We start from the raw sequence: 19,159 nt of genomic DNA, 5'->3' as shown, positions 1-19,159 counted from the left end.
AGTGTCATTGTTTATATTTTTTCCAGATTTTATTATTAATTTTTTAAATAATAAGTAATTTTATAAAAAATATATTTTTTATTCATTCATTATTTTAATAATGTTTTCATTCCTATAATTATATAAATAAATTTATAACTGAAATTGAATGAACCATTATAACAACATCACATTTATACATATTATAATATATTTTTCGAATTATAATTATATAAATATTTTTTAAATTATAATTATGATTTTATCTACATATAATAATAGTAATAAACAAATTTACATATTTATCATTTTTAATACTTACATAAAGTTTTTAAATCGGTTTCATAGAATCTGAACTCCAAAATAAAAGTTATTAATTAAATTTATAATTCCAAAAAATCGGATTTTCTTTTTATAGACAAAAAAATTAACAAAAAAAATAAATTAATAAATGGCATAGGATCTGCCTGTATAAGTTTGTATATATTTAATAATGGACTTTTTCCCCATAGACGGAATTTATAAATTTTTTAGTCTGTTTTTTTCGACTATATGATTTTATAATTATTTGCATCTTCTTTCTTCTATCACTTAAGTTTATAACTGTTCATGTCGTTTTATTTACACCAAACAAATTTGTAACTTTTTTCATTTTTTTTCTTTTTAATTTCTTTCTACGTTCAAATACCAAAAACTAACATAAAATTATAAAAAATGAATAATATTTTACAGTGAGGAAATATTTTAAAAATCGTACATTTCATAATTTTCTTTTATTTACCTTGTACATAATAGCTAAAGTAATGGATATTATAATAACTATAATTGGAATTCCAATTTTTTTGAATTCTTTGAATATAAATATATCACCTATTCCTATTGTTCCATTTCCTTTTATTCCACCTCCAGTATTTGGTGGTATAATCACTTGATCTTCCCCCGGTTTTTCAGATCCTTGATTGTTTTGATCAGAATCTTGGTTTTCAGACGTGTCCTGAGACGATTGAGTTGTTTTTTTTTCTTCTGTAGAACTTGGTGAATTTTCTGATGAAGTTTGTTCTGAATTTTTTTTGGGAGATGATGGACCATTAGGTGTGGGTGGGGTATCCCCTGTCCCGTCTGATCCAGATTGATTATCACCTGAATCAGGAGGGTTTTCTACTTTTTTATAATCTTTACTTACATTATCAATAATGTCATTAAAAAAATCACTAAATTTTTCGAAAAATTTTTTTACATTAGATACAGATGTATTATACAAATTCTTAATAGTATCCTTGGCGTTTGTAAGTTGCTCTTTTTTTTTCTCATAAAATTTTAAACCATTATTTAATTGGTCTATGCCTTTTAATGAGTTCCTAAAAATGAATGATCCAGTATTAAAAGGTTCCCTTGGCGTACTTTGATTTTCTTTTCCTACTGGAGCACTATCTGAATTATCTTGTTCACTACCTGATACACCTTCTGGTGGTATATCTGAGATTGTTTGGTCATTTTTTAATTCTTGTTTTGATAGATATGGCTGTGATGTTTCACGTTGGTTATCTTTTAGTTGCTTTAAAGGTTGTGGCGGTTGTATTTCTTCCGAAGAAGATGGTAATCCTGGTGGGTCCGTTGGTTTTGACATTGTAATTTTTTTATCCAGGGATTTGCATTTTGAATCACTGAATTTATATGATATAAAACCTTTCTTCCCGTCCATCTCTCCTCCATCTGGTTTTGTAAATTTTTTAAGATTAGTTTCTAAATCATTGTTTGAATAATTTCTCATAATAGCATCATTTCTAAAATCATCATATATACCTTTTAATTTATTCAATAAATAAAGATATGATTGGCATTTAGGAATATTATTATAAATGGATATATATTGATTAGAACATTCGGTAGAATTCGTAATAAGGTTCGCAATTTCGTCAGGGTTTTTTTCATAATATGTAATTGTTTTACATATTTTATTAAGTAATATATAAAATTTGCTCATATACTTAAGATTAGCTTCTTTCAAATCATTTCTACTAAAAAAAATATTCCAATAATTAAATTTTACTTTATGATTCTTTAAATATGTATCGTAAGCCTGATTTAAAGTAATTTCGTTGTCTTTGTCTTCGCTTTTGTTGTGTATCTCAAATAATTTATCACTTAGCCACATCAATAAATATTCATCATATTTATTATACTCTTCATCTTTTATTGAACTTTTGAAATTCATAATTATATATGCGATCAAAGCATTAATGCCATCTTCATTTGTTTTACAAACACCATTATAGCAATAATATTTGATGGTTGAGTCTTTGTTAATTTTCGTCGTATCGGCATTTTTAGCTTTAAAATAACTATCAGCTATATTAAGATATTTACACTAAGAAATATTTATAAAAATATACATTAATTCAAAATTTATTCAAATAAAATTTAATATGATTTGAATATAATTTAAACATAATAAAATTAAGGATAAATATGTTTTATTTTAAAATAAGGTTATTTACCATTAGTTTGTGATCCATTTTAATGGAATTTTGTTTTTTAACTGTAGATTGACATCATATTATTTTTACATAAAACTTATATACTACACCAAAAAATTTATGCAATTATTTGTCTTTATATGTGAAATTGCCAGTAGTTAAACGCACTATTAGCATTTTTCTTAATAATAATAGTTTAAAATAATATACAATAATATATTTAAATAAAACTTATATTAACTTTTGTTGCAATTCAGGTAAGTATGCTTATTTTGCGATTTTTTTGAAACATTTTTATCATATGTGAAATATCGCTATTCTTAATAATATTTGGAATAGCTTCATTGTATAATTTTGTTTGACATTTCAATATCTTTAAATAAAACACATTCTCTAATTATTATACGCTATAATATGTAATAACTTTGCTTATGTGCTAACATTTCTTTATATATAAATATAATAATGAATAATTTCAAGTCACATCTTATCTAATTTGGAAAATTAAAAAAGTGTAACACACAAATTAAATTAATTGAGCTACTACAATTAAAATGAATCATGAATATAAATTAGTTTTAGGATCATAGTTAGTATATATAAAGTCCATATTATTCTTTTAATCCTTATTATTTATTTAGCATATAAATAATTAAAAAATATTTTTTAAACATTAAAGCAAATAAATATAATTTAATATATTAATTTTTAAATTGTATTCATGTTTTGGTTGGAATAATGAATTAATTGAGGATCCAATATAACACGGATTACCATTTTAAGTACACATTTACACTTATAACCTAAACATATATTATATATTATATATTATATATTTTATAATATAAATTTATTTATTTAATATTTGCATTTTTAATGGAAACTTTAAAATTATTAATAAAATTAATGTTATATTGCTTGGTTCTGTTGATTCTAATATTGCCGCATTAAAGCTTGCTTAAATAATTGTTATAATATTTCATTTGATGTTTTATGCATACTATTTTAATTTTAGTATACCTTTAAGAATATATATAATGAATTTATATCCATATAGTGTATCGAATAAACATAATATATTTTTCTTATTTAGTAACATACTAATCCATTATTGTTATTGGTATACCACTGTATACTACAATGGGATAATTAATGCACTCAGGAGAATTACTTTAAACCAATTACTAATTTTCATTGTTTCATTGTTTTAAAATATAACATTTTAGAACGTATATATTATTTCGTAATAACACTATATTTTAATTGCATATTGGATAGTTTGTATAATTAATGTTAAAAACTCATATGTTAATCTGAATATATGTTGTAATATAGACGAATATTCAAAATAAGGCTAATTATAATATATTGCTACATATATAGTTTTATTATTACAGTTCAGTTGGTATAATATAATTTAAATCATAATAATAATGCCACAAATAATATGTTTCATCGAATAAAGAAACATTGTGTTATTCATAATTCAATATAGATATGGGCTAGTATCCCTTATATAATAAGGATTCTTATATATAGTTAGCCAAAAATCCCCAATAAATATAAAATGTGGAGATATATTTTTACCGCATTTAATATATACGAACGAATGCGATGAAAGTATTATAACATATGGAGAATTTGTTATGCGACCCTTTCATATTAATACCTATGTTCCTTTTTTCGTTGCATATTTGGGATTCATTTCGAGATTAAACATATATGGACGGTACGCATATTTAATAAATAGTTCCAGACAAAATATATTATCAAATTATAAAAAATTAAATTATAGTATACGACGAATCCTAATTCAAAACACAGTTCTATACCTGACCCTAACCCCTCGATGCAGCTTATAATTTTATTAAAAAATGTGTTTAATTTAAGTTTATTTAAAACAATTATAAATATTAATTAAAAATAAGTAAATTCCAAATTCATTAATATATAATATATCTCAGAATATACAACATCATGTTTATTATTTCTGGTAAATAGTATAAAATATTAATATTGGCAAAGGTATTCCAAAAAAATAATCAAATTACAATAGTAAATCGAAAAATAACCATATAGAACCAATATATTGAAAAAAATACCAATTTATTATTATATGAAACCAAAAAATGAAGTACGCTTAATAAGTAACGCTTTATTTTGTCGTATTAATTTAGCAGGTGGAAATACACCTTTTATATTGAAACAATACAATATTTTGACTTTTATAAATAATAATTAAAGACAAAGAAATATTATAACTCGGTTATAATAGAGAATTTCATCATATAGAAAATTTATTTTATGTTTTATTATAAAATAAGAAACAAACTCTTGATCTGTATCATATATATATAATACTTCTTTATATTAATAGACAAATTTACTATTTAGCATTCTTTAATTTTATACATTTTTTAATTCGATTTTAAATATAAGTTAATTAAATTTATCATTCTATGGTGTCTCGTTTTCTTTTATAGACAAAAAAAATTAATAAAAAAAATAAATTAATAAATGGTACAGGATCATCCTGCATAATCTTGTATATATTTAATAATGAAGGTTTTTTCCTATGAACGGAATTTATAGATTTTTTAGTCTGTTTTTTTCGACTAGATGATTTTATAATTATTTGTATTTGTTTTTTTCCTCCAATTGAATTTATAACCTTTTTCATGTTTGTTTTTTTCTTCAATTCCTTTCTCCGCCCAAATGACAAATACTAACATAAATTATGAAAAATATATAGTGTTTTATGAAGAAATATTTTAAAAATAGTACACATCATAATTTTCTTTTATTTACCTTGTACAGAATTGTTAAAGTAATGGGTATTAGAATAACTATAATTGAAATTACAATTTTTTTGTATTTTTTTAATACATATCCATCATCTATTCCTGTTATTCCATTTCCTTTTAATTCGGTTCCTGGATTTTCTTGTTTAGTCACTGGATTGGATACTGGCTTTTGAGCTTCTTGTTGATCGGTTTTATCAGAATTTTTATTTCCAGATGGATCCTGAGACGATTGAACTGGGTTAGTTTGCTCCTTAGGATTTTGTGAAGTTTGTGGAGCTTTTGGAGTTTGAGGTGAATCTTTTTTTGGGGGTGATGGATCATTAGGTGTGGGATTTTGTTCACTACCTGGTCCAGATTCTGAATCTCTTGATCCATCTTGACTTTTTTGATCATCTTGCCCACCTTGTTCACCACCTCCATTTAATGGATTATTATCTGTACTTCCTTTATCACCGTCTGATCCTTCTTGGCTTCCTTTATCATCACCTGTATCTCCTCCTTGATGGCTTGAAGCTCCTTGATTACCTGTACCATGATCTGATCCACCACTTGTACCTTGTTGACTGGTATTTGCACCTCCTTGGTTATCATTAGATATTTGACCACCTTGTACACTCTTTGTATCTTTTGTTCCACCATCTGAACTTCCTTGATCAATTTGTTCACCACCTGATACATCACCTGTTCCACCTTTTAAATCACCTTTTCCCTTACTGGGATCTCCTGTTTCACTAACTTTATCAGCGGATCCACTTTCTGCTCCACTTTTTTCAGTATCTGCGCCACCTGGTTCACTATTTCCTCTATCATCTCCATTTACTTGACTACCTTTCCCACCACTTGGATCGCCGGGTTCTTTGGCTCCGCCATTCTTTTTTTCGTTTTCACTATTTGGATTTCTTGCATCACCACTTGTACCCTCTGTTCCACTGCCTGAATCTCCTACTTTACTATCTTGCCCCCCACCTGATGCACTACCTGGATCTCCTGTTCCAGCATCTGTACCTGCTGATATATCGCTTCCATTTTTTTGCCCGCTTTGTTTAGTTCCCTCCATATTCCCTTTATTTTCAGAGCCCGGTCCTTGACTTGATGCTTGGGGTCCTGGTGGTTCCGCTTTTTTTGATGAGACTATTTTTTTTTTTTTTATGGGGAATTTACATTGTTCAGTACTGAAGTCATATGTTTTAAAACCTCTCACCGCCTTCATCTCTTTTCCATCTTTTGGTATAAGTTTTTTAAGTTTAGTTGCTAAATCATTGTTTGAATTATTTTTCTTAATATTAGAACTAAAATCATCATATATACCTTTTAATTTATTCAATAAATCAAGATATGATTTGCATTCCGAAATGTTCATATAAAGGGTTTTATATTGAAAACTGCAATCGGCAGGATATTTAAGAACTTTCTTATTTTTGGTACCGTTATTATAATCTGTAATCATTTTACATATTATATTAAGTAATTTATAAAATTCGCTCATATACTTAAGGTTAGCTTCTTTCAAACCCTGATTCGCATCTAAAAGAACCCAATAATCCAATATTCCTTTATGTTTCTCTAAATATTCTTTATAAGCCTGATTTAAAGTAAAAGCATCCATACGGCCTCTTTCAATATTTTTGCCTTTTTCTTTTTTGTGTATCTTAAGCAATTTATCACTTATCCACATCAATAAATATTCATCATAATCATTATACTTTTGGGCTCTTCTTATTGATTCTTTGAAATTCATAATTATATATTTGAACACAGCATTAATATGAGCTTCATTTGTTTTACAACCATTGCTACTACAATATCCTTTGATTTTTGCGTTTTTTTTAATTTCCTCCGTATCGACATTTTCATCTTTAAAATAATTATCACCTTCGAGAAGTAACTTACACTAAGAAAATATTTATAAAAATATAAATTAATTCAAAATTTATCAAATATAATTTAAACATAATAAAATTAAGGATAAATATGTTTTATTTTAAAATAAGGTTATTTACCAATTGTTTGTTCTTGCTCATTGTAATGGAATTTTGTTTTTAAACTGTAAATTGGCATCATATTGTTTTTACATAAAACTTATATACTACACCCAAAATTTTATGCAATTATTTGTCTTTATATGTGAAATTTTAAATAGTTAAACGCGCTTTAGCATTTTTCTCAATAATAATATTAATTTAAAATTAATATACAACAATATAATAAAATAAAACATATATTCACTTTTACTACAATTTAGATAAGTATCCTTATTTTGTGATTTGTTCGAAACATTTTTATCATATGCGAAATATCGCTATTCTTAATAATATTTGTAATAGCTTCATTGTATTATTTTGTGTAACATTTTAATAAGTTTAAATAAAACACATTTTCGAATTATTATACGCTTCTACATATAGAACTATGCATTTTCTTGATTTATAGTAAAAACATAACCAATTTTATATTATTATAAATATATAAAGAATTAAAAATGTGTTATTACTATAATTGTTAAAAATGTATTTGTATCTCATTATTTGAATGGCATGTATTGATATATGCTATTGTTCAACGTGAAATATTACACTTTTTTATATAATTTCTAATAAATATAAAAACAATTTGTGTTTAAATTTAATAATATTCTTTTTTCTAATTAAATAAATATAATACGTTTAATTATCTTAATTAATAATTCACTTTAGAATATGTAATAACTTTGCTTATGCATTAGCATTTCTTTATATATATAACATAATTAATGAATAGTTTTGAATGTATATAGTATCTAATTTCTAAAATTAAAAAAACATAATATACAAATATATTGATTGAGCTATTACAATTAAAATGAATCCCGAATATAAATTAGTTTGGGGGTAATAGTTATTATATATAAAATGTATATTATTCTTTTCATTCTTATTATCTATTTAATATATAAATGATTAATAAATGTATTTTAAGCAATAAAGAAAATAAATATAATTGTTTTCGTATAACTTAATTTTAAAATTCTATTAATACTTTGGTTAGAATAATTAATTAATTTGAGAATCAATATAATATGATCTACCATTTTAAGTACACATTTATACTTATAATCTAAACATATATTATGTGTTATATATTTTATAATAAAACTTTATTTATTTATATAACGAAATAGCTGTATTTTTAACGAGCATTATGGAATTATTATATTGATTGATAACTTTAATGTCATAGCACCATGATAAAATATACTTAGCAACAAAATGTAGTGTTTTATTTGATTTATTATGCATACAATTTTAATCTTATCATACCTTTAAGAGCATATTTAACTAATTTATACCCATATAGTGCATCAAATAAACATAATATATTGTTCATATTTAGTAGCATACTAATCCATTATTGTTACTATTATTGCTACTAATATACCGCTGTACACTACAACGAAATAATTAATGCACTCAAGAGAAATACTTTAAACCAATTACTAATTTTCCTTGCTTCATTGTTTTAAATTGCAACATTTTATGGCATATCTTATTTCGTAATAGCACTATATTTAAAATATAAATTTATAAGTTTGTGCATATATAATTGCCTAGTATAAATATTATTGTTCAAATAAAATTAATTATTATGTGCTTTTTCGATAAAATTAATATTTAATTATATGAATTTTTTACAATAAAAAATAATATTTCAATATTATTTGTAGAATATTTACTATCTTATATGTATAAGCATATAATAATAACCCTATTTCTATAACCTAATTTTTTTAATTATCATAAAAATTATTAGAACAAAATATATATCAAATTTTATTAATATTTTATATTTTATTTTTTAACTATTTTAAATATAATATATTTACACCTCAAAACTATAAAATTAAAAAATTAATAGTTACTAATATGTTATTATGCCGTGTAGTAAATAAATTAAATTGTATAAATAAAATTTTATTAATACTAATTAATTTTAATAAAATGTAAAGTAATAAGATAAAGCGAAAATATTATATATTGTTAAAATTTAATAAAATATTATACATATATCTATAATATAATTTTATTGTATTATTAAAAATGTTAGATGCATAAAATGCCTTTTATAGATAATGTTGCATTGTCGAATCTCGATCGATATTTAATGAATCTATATTTTATGATTACCTATTATATATTAGTATTATGTTTAAATAATATTAAACATATACCAATTAACCTGAAAGTATATTATAATGCAGATAAATGTTCCAAATGAGTTTTATTATTACAGTTTATTTGGTATAATATAATTTAAATCAAAATAATAGTGATACAAATAAAGAAACATACTGTGTTACTCATGGTTCAACATAGCTATGGGTTAACACGCCTTATATAATATATAATAAGGGTTCTTATATATAGTTAGACAAAATTAGAAATAAATTATAAAATGTGAAGTTACAATATTGCCACGTTTAATATATACAAACGAATTCGATGAAAGTATTATAACACGCGGAAAATACATTATTCGACCCCTTTCATATTAATGGCTATATCCCTTTGGGAGTGCATATTTAGACATCATTTCAAGATTAAACATACGGGAATGGTAAATATATTTTTTCAATATTTACAGACACAAAATATTATCAAACTATAAAAAATTATATTATAATATACTCCGAATCCTAACTCAAAACGCAGATACAGTGAACGAAACAATAACCCATTATGCATAACCTTGACCCATAATACTTGAGCACCTCGATATCGAGAAAATTAAAATAAAAAAATTAATTAATTTTATGTATGTATATATATATATTTCTTGATTTTACAACTTATATTTCATTATTTTATTTTTATATTTTATTTATTTGTATTTTTTAATTTTATATATACTTTGTTTCGCTATTAAAAGCAATTTATAATTTGTGTTAATTTATAAAAAAAATATGGATATCAATATTACCACCAATAAATAATTTTTATAAAATTAGCAATTTTGATAGAAAAATGGTATTTAGTAAAATTTGTATTAAAAGCATAAAAAAAATACAGAAAACGCGATTTATCATCATATATATTTTATCATACTATTATTATGATGAAGTAAAAAATACTGTTATTATAATAATATTAGTAGCATAAAATTAGCTGCATTCCTCAAATTAAATTAAATTATTTTTATATTTAAAAATATAATAGACATCCTTTGTATTAAAAACGATGTATTCTCGATGAAATTTTGTAAAACAAATAGAAAAAAATGTCAAAACAACGATTTAATATAATTATTAATAAAGCATATATGTATTTTATATTATTTTCTTGCTTTTATATTTTTATTTATAATTATTGATTTTCTATATGTAAAAACGACAGTTTTTTTCTATTACATATAAATAAAATATTTATATGTGATTCCACATGCAATAAGACGTTTTATAAATTTTAAATTGAGTTTAATCAATTATAAAAATATAAAACTTACGTATTCATAATGTTATATATTAAAAATATCGTTTATATAATATAATCAAAATTATTTATTTTAAATATTATAATATTAATGAAATTATAAATCATAAAATTTTTGATATTCATTATTTATGAAATCTTCTTCTATTGACGCCGTTTTATGATTAAATTATTTAAATAAAAAATATATTAAAGTTATAAATCTGATAAAATAATAAAATTTGCTATTTAAATAATAATTTGTATTTTTTTAAAATAAATATTTGTTTTTTATGCTTTATTGGAGAAAATTATTTGCTTTAATTTTAATTATATTTATGGTATTTTTCGAGCTATTAATTTTTAATTAAAAAAAATACTAATATAAATTCTAATATTTTCTTTTTAAAGTTCAAAATGAATAAATTTTATATTCAAACCGCTTTATTTATTTTAAGCATTTTTGCATATGGAAATAATGAAACCATTGCATCTGATCCTGCTCCAAAAAAAGTTCCCCAAAATGTTCCCCAAAAAGTTCCCCCAAGAGTTCCCCAAAAAGTTCCCCAAAAAGTTCCCCAAAAAGTTCCCCAAAAAGTTCCCCAAAAAGTTCCCCAAAATGTTCCCCAAAAAGTTCCCCCAAGAGTTCCCCAAAAAGTTCCCCGAAAAGTTCCCAATAAATCTACAACACCCAAATCAAACCGTCATTATTTTACGTAAGAAAATGCAACAATATATGCATATTACATATTTCATTATGACCATATTAAATATCCATTTGTACAACAATGTTATAATATAAATACAATAAATTTATTTTTGTAAACATTAAAAATATGTCCATTTTTATCAATGATAGTTCAGAAGAAATATATGAAAAAAACAAGCACCTATTATGTACCAACCCAGAAGAAACTAAAGAAGCGGAAGAAGTTATGAACGAAGCTGTAAAACATTTAGAATCTCATGCTTCACGCATGAATGGTTATAAAACATATACAAATTACAATAATCCTGATGTGAATTTATATAAAAAAAAACTTAAAAACTATACAAATATTGAAAGAATTAATTATATACTTTATGATCCCGATAAGGTATCTACAAAAGAACAATATTAATTTTATAAACTCAATCAAAATTAAAAAATGATTATAATTTTATACATATATTTCTCTATGTTTCCATTAGTATAATGATACAATAAACGAGATATGGGATCCCAATCATCCCAGTCCTTTCAATAATGGCGATGTTAAAAGTATACAAAACATAAATAATTATTCAACTTAACATATTATTGTTACTATTTATTCAGCATTTCATGATTTATTGCTCCCATTGTTATATGATATTATTTATTGTTTTCCATATCTTCAAATTCATAATATTTTAATTTACATAATGCAAAATTATTATTTTTTTAAAAGTTGCTCGTGTGTACAACCCAAATTTAGTAATAATACAACAACGTTACAAAAAAAAATGTGGATCCCCTCAGAAATACTTTTATGCTTTAGCTACAAAGGTTCAAGTAAGGAAATTTTTTTTTCGTCCCCCAAAAAACCATATTCTTCATATTATTCACAATAGTTCATCCAATATATTTTTATTAATTTTGTAGATATCAGAAATTACAACTATAATTGCCTATGTATCAGCAGATATAAATGATCACAACCCTTCCAAAAAAAAATACGAAAACACAATCGTAAAAAAAGCAAATTCATTCAAAACTGACATTAATTCTGAAAAAGATATTAGAAAAGGAAAATTAAAAAAAACGTTTGTTAACCTAGCTGGATATTACATTCAAGATTACAAAGGCATGGCTAATGTCACCTATATCGGATCTGTAAGCGATATACAAATTTTAATAACATAATAACTTATTTAAACAATTGTTAAAAAAATATTGTTTTAAATAAATGTGCATATTTATAATATATATTATAATTTGCAAAAAATTTAAACATTTTATATATTTACCAATTTATGTTTTTCTTCTTAGATTGATGGACACTCTTTGATTAAACCCAATTGCTTTTGTGGATCATGTTATAAGTGCTATCATATTCGTATATAAATTTATATTTCATATTGATTTTTCAGAACTGTAATATTAGAAAATTTATTTAATAAAACGATTTATTTCCATACATAATGTTGCTTTAAATTACCATAATAAGGTTTTTTTTTGTTTTAAGAATGCTTTTTTTTGTATGTTATTTGTTTGTCTTTTAATATTAGGATGCATCTGCATGGATTCATTTTGTCGATGCTACAAATATAACTGTTATTATTTATGAAGATTTTTTATTTATGGTATTCCTTTCATTTAATGCTTACTGCTCATTTTTTTACAAACATAGACACCATCTCGAGATTAAACATATAAGAATTGTAAATATATTTGATCAGCATTTATAGACAAATAAATATTATAAAATCGTAAACAAATTAATAAATCTAAACCCTATCCCCCAATATAGCTTATAATTTTATTAATAAATACATTTAAATTAAGTTTTTTAAAATAATTATAAGTATTAACTAAAAATGAGTAAATTCCAGATCCATTAATATGTAGTATATAGATCGAAATAAGATAAATGAGTTTTTAACAAACAATAAACAAAGATAAATTAATTATACAACGTGATTGTATATTAAATTAAAAAATATATAATAACAAAACAAACAATTAAATCAAATTTCATTATTCTATAAAGTGCAAAATGTAATCTTACATGGGATAAAATATTAAATATATTATTTTTAACCATTTAATCAAGTACAATAACGATTGTTTTTTAATATTCTTTGTAATTCATGAAGCCGATCATCCTCTCCGATAATAATAAGTATGAAAGACGAAAAAAGTCCAAGTAAGATTATCTGGTTCATCATTCCTAATGCTATTATCACAAAAAGTGTTGCACTCAACAACATCATCTTTATAATTATATTTTTTTTTGATTTTTTAGACTTTGAAATTTTTTTTAATTTCTTATAACAATTACTTAATGTAATTTTATTATATTTATCGTTAATTTTATCTTCATCAATCTCAAAAATATTTTCACTTTTTTTTATTACTCTTTTATCTTGTATTGGCTGTATTGATAATTCGCCATCCCTTTCATTATCGAGCTCTTTTTTTGCTTCATTTAATTCTTTTTGAATTTTATGAATTAATTTTTTCGTTTTCCCATCTAAATTATTTAAATTGGGTGTTGTATTACTTTCTTTATACTTCTTTACATGTGAATCTATAATATTTCGAAGATATATTATATCTTCGTCATCATCATTGTAGTCATTAAATTTATTTGCAAGACTCAAGGTTGATTCATAAAAATTATTTAAATCGAATTGGCTGCCTGCATCTGCTAATATCCTATTATTTTTAAAATTTATTATATTCCTTTCAAGATATATGTTTCTTTCGTTTATAAAGTATAATTCCTGCAAACAAATGAAATATTCATTAACATATATATAATTAGTTTTAATTGTATCGTTAACTTAGCATAAGCTTTTTGCCAATATATGAAACAATAATATAAGGTTAATGTAAAACAAATAGATACGGAAACTATAATAAAATATTATGTAACTTACTTTTTTGGCATATTCAAAAGAACAAATAATAATTGAAAACAAAACAAAATTTAAAATATTGACTTTCATTTTTAAAATTATTTATCAAATAAACAAAATAATATATGTAGTTTTATATAATGATGATAACTTCATATTTATTAATTTTTTGTTCTAAAATATATTTATAAAAAACTATGACATTTATTAATTTTTTTCGTTTTCTATAGAATTAATTAATGTAACTGTTGTAATAACCTTCGTCATATTCATTAAAACCATTTATGGATATAAATATTATATTATTTCTTTTTTCAAATAAATATTAATTCTTCTCTAAAAAATACAACATTTTTAATTGTAAAAAAATATATGTATATAATAATTTTTCTATAAAAAATATTTTTTTGAAATTTGTTATACAAACTGTTTTTTAATATAATTTATAATAGATTGGTATATTTAATGATACGGTTGTAAGTTGTATATTTATAAACTTATATTTTTCTATTATTGTTTACATACGAACAAATTAATAAGCATCAATTAAATAATAAAATATTAGATACATATATTTTTTTTATATGAATAAATACAAACATATAATGAAAACATAAAAAAATCGTCGTTGTTATTTATATTTAAATGGTTTTTAATTTATTATATTTTATTTACCGTTTTTTTGCAAATTTTTTTTTTTCACCGACTGGTATGTAATAATTTTATTTATAAATATATCTCAGAATATACAACATCATGTTTATTATTTCTATTAAAATGGTACAAAACATTCATGTTTTCAAATTTAATTCAAACAAAATCAAATTCCAATATCAAATCACAAAAAATAATACATATATAACCAATTTATTGAAAAGGATACAAATTCATTTATTCCAAATAGAAAAAAGAAATATATTTAATGGTATTATTTTTTTTTTCATCATATTCTTTAACAAATGTTAATACGTCTTTTTTATTTAAACAATAAAATATTTTAACTTTTATAAATAATAATTGAAAACGGAATATTATAACCCTGTTATAATAGAGAATTCCATCATATAGAAAATTTATTTTATGTTTTATTATAAAATATGAAATGGAGCCTTAACCTGGATCCCTTTTATAAAAATTAATTATATTAATAGACAAATTTACTATTTAGAATTTTTTAATTCGATTTTAAATATAATTTAATTAAATTTATAATTCTATGAAATCGCGCTTTCTTTTATAAACAAAAAAAATCAGCAAAAAAAATAAATTAATAAATGGTACAGGATCAGCCTGCATAATCTTGTATATATTTAATGATGGAGATTTTTCCCCATAAACGGAATTTATAGATTTTTTAGTATTCTTTTTTTGATTAGATGATTTTATAATTATTTGTATTTGTTTTTTTCCTCCAATTGAATTTATAACCTTTTTCATGTTTGTTTTTTTCTTTAATTCTTTTCTCCATCCAGATGACAAATACTAACATAAATTATGAAAAAATATAATGTTTTATGAGGAAATACTTTAAAAATAGTACACATCATAATTTTCTTTTATTTACCTTGTGCAGAATAGTTAAAGTAATTGGTATTAGAATAACTATAATTGACAATCCAATTTTTTTGTATTTTTTTAATACATATTCACCACCTATTTCTGTTATTACATTTCCTTTTAATTCGGTTCCTATATTTTCTTTCTTAACCACTGGACTTGTCACTGGTTTTTTAGGTCCTTCTTGATTGGTTCGATCAGAATTTTGGTTTCCAGACGTGCCCTGAGACGATTGAAATGGGGTAGTTTGTTCCTTAGGATCTGGCGACGGTGATGAAATGTGTGGCGTTCCTGATGGAGTTTGAGATGTATGTTTTTGAGGCGTTGGTGAGCCATTAGGTGTGGGTGGGTTATCCCCTGTCCCGCCTGATTCAGATTGATTATCACCTGAATCAGAAGGATTTACTTGTTTACTATTTGGTGAATCAATATTTTGTGTAGGAGGTGACTCTTGTAAACGATTATCTTTGCTTTGACCATCTTGTGTTTGTGGAGGTAATTGGTTTGGTTGTGATGAGATTGGTGTGGATTTTGATGATGGATCTTGTGATGGATCTGGCGATGTAATTTGTGTCTGTTCTTTTGGTGGAATTTGTGATGGATCTTCACTTTTTTGTGAATTATCATTACTTTGTGGTAATTTATCCCCTGATTTTCTTGATTTAGGAGTGTCATATTGATTAATTTGGTTAGTTATGCTATTAATCATGTCATTAAAATAAATGCTAGATGCATTGTAAGCACTTTTTAAAATATCTACGGCGCTATTATATGCACCACTGATTTTCTTCCCAGCATCTTTGAACTTTTGCTGATTTTGATCAATAAAATCGGAAGCTTTATTATAATATTCGTTTCCTTTTAATATTAATTCAAAAAATGATGACTTCAAATCAATAGATCCTCCTGCTGTTGGTGTTCCTATTTTATCTAGTGGATTTGTTATATCTTGTTTGCCGCCTTGACTTGGTACATGGTTTCCTGATGGGGGATCACCTGTTCCATCACTTGGAGCTCCTGGTTCATGGCCTTCATCATCCGGATTTCCGTTTTCACTGCCTGAAACCTTTGGATCATTTTTAGAAACGCCTTGCCCATTTGGATGACTTGACCCTTCTTTTTGAGGTGTTTTTGATTCGTGAACGTTTTGTGATTCTGGTTGTACAGGATCTGATTGTGTTTGTAGTTGTGTTTTCTGTGATGTTTCCGGTGGCGATGGTTCTTTTGTCTCTGATACTAATGGTTGTTTTTCTAGTTCATTTGTAGGAGGTTTTTGGTCAATATCTTTCAAATCATCTGAAATTTCTGGTCCACTACTTGAATTTCCTTGTTTAGACTCTAAATTTTGTTGTTGGCCATCTGGTGATTGCTCTGGTTTATGTACTATTCCACCACCTTGTTTTCCTGTTTCATTTGTTGTTTTATGTTGGTCACTATCTGAATTTTTTGATGTATCCCCTTGATTTGATAATTGACCTCCTGTAGAATTTGATACACCTTGAGAGCCAGGTGATTCTCTTTGAATCTTTGTATTCAATGCTGGTCCTGGATTAAGTTTTGAAGCTTTGGGGGGTGTAGTTTTTTTTTTTATGGGGAATTTACATTTTGGACGATTGAAGTCATATGATTTAAAACCACGCACCGCTTCCAACTCGTCTCCATCTTCTGGTGTAAGTTTTTTAAGATTAGTTGCTAATTTATTGTTTGAACGATTTTTCTTAATATTAGAACTAAAATCATCATATACACCTTTTAATTTATTCAATAAATCAAGATATGATTTGCATTCAGAAATGTTAATATAAAGGGTTTTATATTGACGACCGCAATCGGTAGAATATTTAGGAATTTTCTTTCTGGAACCGTTATTATAATCTGTAATCATTTTACATATTATATTAAGTAATTTATAAAATTCGCTCATATACTTAAGATTAGCTTCTTTCAAACCCTGATTCATATCTAAAAGACCCCAATAATCCAATCCTTTTTTATGTTTCTCTAAATACTCTCCATAAGCCTGCTTTAAAGTAAAAGCATCCATACGGCCTTTTCCAATATTTTTGCCTTTTCCTTTTTTGTGTATCTTAAGCAATTTATCACTTATCCACATCAATAAATATTCATCATAATGATTATACTCATCATCCTTTTTTATTGAACTTTTGAATTTTATAATTATATATTTGGCCACAGCATTAATACCATCTTCATTTGTTTTACAACCACCATTATTACAATATCCTTTGATGGTTTTGTGTTCGCTAATTTTCGTCGTATCGACATCTTTACCATTAAAATAACTATCAGCTTCACGAAATAACTCACACTAAGAAATAATTATAAAAATATAAATTAATTCAAATTTTATTCAAATAAATTTAATATTATTTAAATATAAATTAAACATAATAAAATTAAGGATAGATATGTTTTATTTTAAAATAAAGTTATTTACCATTTTTTTAGGGTCCATTGTAATGGATTTTCTTTAATCTGTAGATTGGTATCATATTGTTTTTATATAAAATATATACACTGCAACAAAATAGGTTAAACAATGGATCGATTCCTTTATATAAAATTATCAAACTTAAACGCACTTTAGCATCTTTCTCGATAATAATATTAATTTAAAATTAATATACAACAATATAATAAAATAAAACATATATTCACTTTTACTACAATTTAGATAAGTATCCTTATTTTGTGATTTGTTCGAAACATTTTTATCATATGCGAATATCGCTATTCTTAATAATATTTGGAATAGCTTCATTGTATTATTTTGTGTAACATTTTAATAAGTTTAAATAAAACACATTTTCTAATTATTATACGTTCTTACATTAGATAACTATGCATTTTCTTGATTTATAGTAAAAACATAACCAATTCTATATTATTATAAATATATAAAGAATTAAAAATGTGCTATTACTATAATTGTTAAAAATATATTTGTATCTCATTATTTGAATACAATGTATTGATATATGCTATTGTTCAACGTGAAACATTACACTTTTTTATATAATTTCTAACAAATATAAAACATTATTTGTGTTTAAATTTAATATTATTCTTTTTTCTAAATAAATAAATATAATACGTTTAATTATCTTAATTAATAATTCACTTTAGAATATGTAATAACTTTGCTTATGTACTAACATTTCTTTATATATATAACATAATTAATGAATAGTTTTGAGTGTATATAGTATCTAATTTTTAAAATTAAAAAAGTATAATCTACAAATTAGGGTAATTGAGCTATTACAATTAAAATGAA

The 19,159-nt window shown here is 23.7% G+C and overlaps 4 protein-coding genes across 4 annotated transcripts; 1 reads left to right on the top strand and 3 right to left on the bottom strand.

Annotated features, from left to right (window-relative positions):
- Window positions 1-586: 586 nt before the first annotated feature.
- PVVCY_1004660 (PIR protein CIR protein) lies at window positions 587-2,495 on the bottom strand (the record flags this gene model as incomplete). The annotated part of the gene is made up of 3 exons (XM_037634498.1): window positions 587-673; window positions 761-2,347; window positions 2,478-2,495. The coding sequence occupies 3 exons, from the start codon at window positions 2,493-2,495 to the stop codon at window positions 587-589; spliced, it is 1,692 nt and encodes a 563-aa protein (XP_037490591.1).
- Window positions 2,496-4,908: 2,413 nt separating this feature from the next.
- Window positions 4,909-7,281, bottom strand: PVVCY_1004650 (CIR protein PIR protein; the record flags this gene model as incomplete). The annotated part of the gene is made up of 3 exons (XM_037634497.1): window positions 4,909-5,181; window positions 5,265-7,151; window positions 7,261-7,281. 3 exons carry the CDS (start codon window positions 7,279-7,281, stop codon window positions 4,909-4,911), a joined length of 2,181 nt encoding a protein of 726 aa, XP_037490590.1.
- Window positions 7,282-11,118: 3,837 nt separating this feature from the next.
- PVVCY_1004640 (fam-a protein) lies at window positions 11,119-12,787 on the top strand (the record flags this gene model as incomplete). Its single annotated transcript, XM_037634496.1, has 6 exons — window positions 11,119-11,417; window positions 11,561-11,798; window positions 11,893-11,962; window positions 12,132-12,235; window positions 12,326-12,556; window positions 12,713-12,787. The coding sequence occupies 6 exons, from the start codon at window positions 11,119-11,121 to the stop codon at window positions 12,785-12,787; spliced, it is 1,017 nt and encodes a 338-aa protein (XP_037490589.1).
- Window positions 12,788-15,510: 2,723 nt separating this feature from the next.
- PVVCY_1004630 (CIR protein PIR protein) lies at window positions 15,511-18,337 on the bottom strand (the record flags this gene model as incomplete). Its single annotated transcript, XM_037634495.1, has 3 exons — window positions 15,511-15,786; window positions 15,869-18,190; window positions 18,320-18,337. 3 exons carry the CDS (start codon window positions 18,335-18,337, stop codon window positions 15,511-15,513), a joined length of 2,616 nt encoding a protein of 871 aa, XP_037490588.1.
- Window positions 18,338-19,159: the final 822 nt, after the last annotated feature.

The sequence above is a fragment of the Plasmodium vinckei genome, assembly GCF_900681995.1.
Source record: "Plasmodium vinckei vinckei genome assembly, chromosome: PVVCY_10".
Taxonomy (NCBI): domain Eukaryota; phylum Apicomplexa; class Aconoidasida; order Haemosporida; family Plasmodiidae; genus Plasmodium; species Plasmodium vinckei.
The sequence above is the reverse complement of the archived record's forward strand: the minus strand, read 5'-3'. Positions and strand labels throughout refer to the sequence as shown.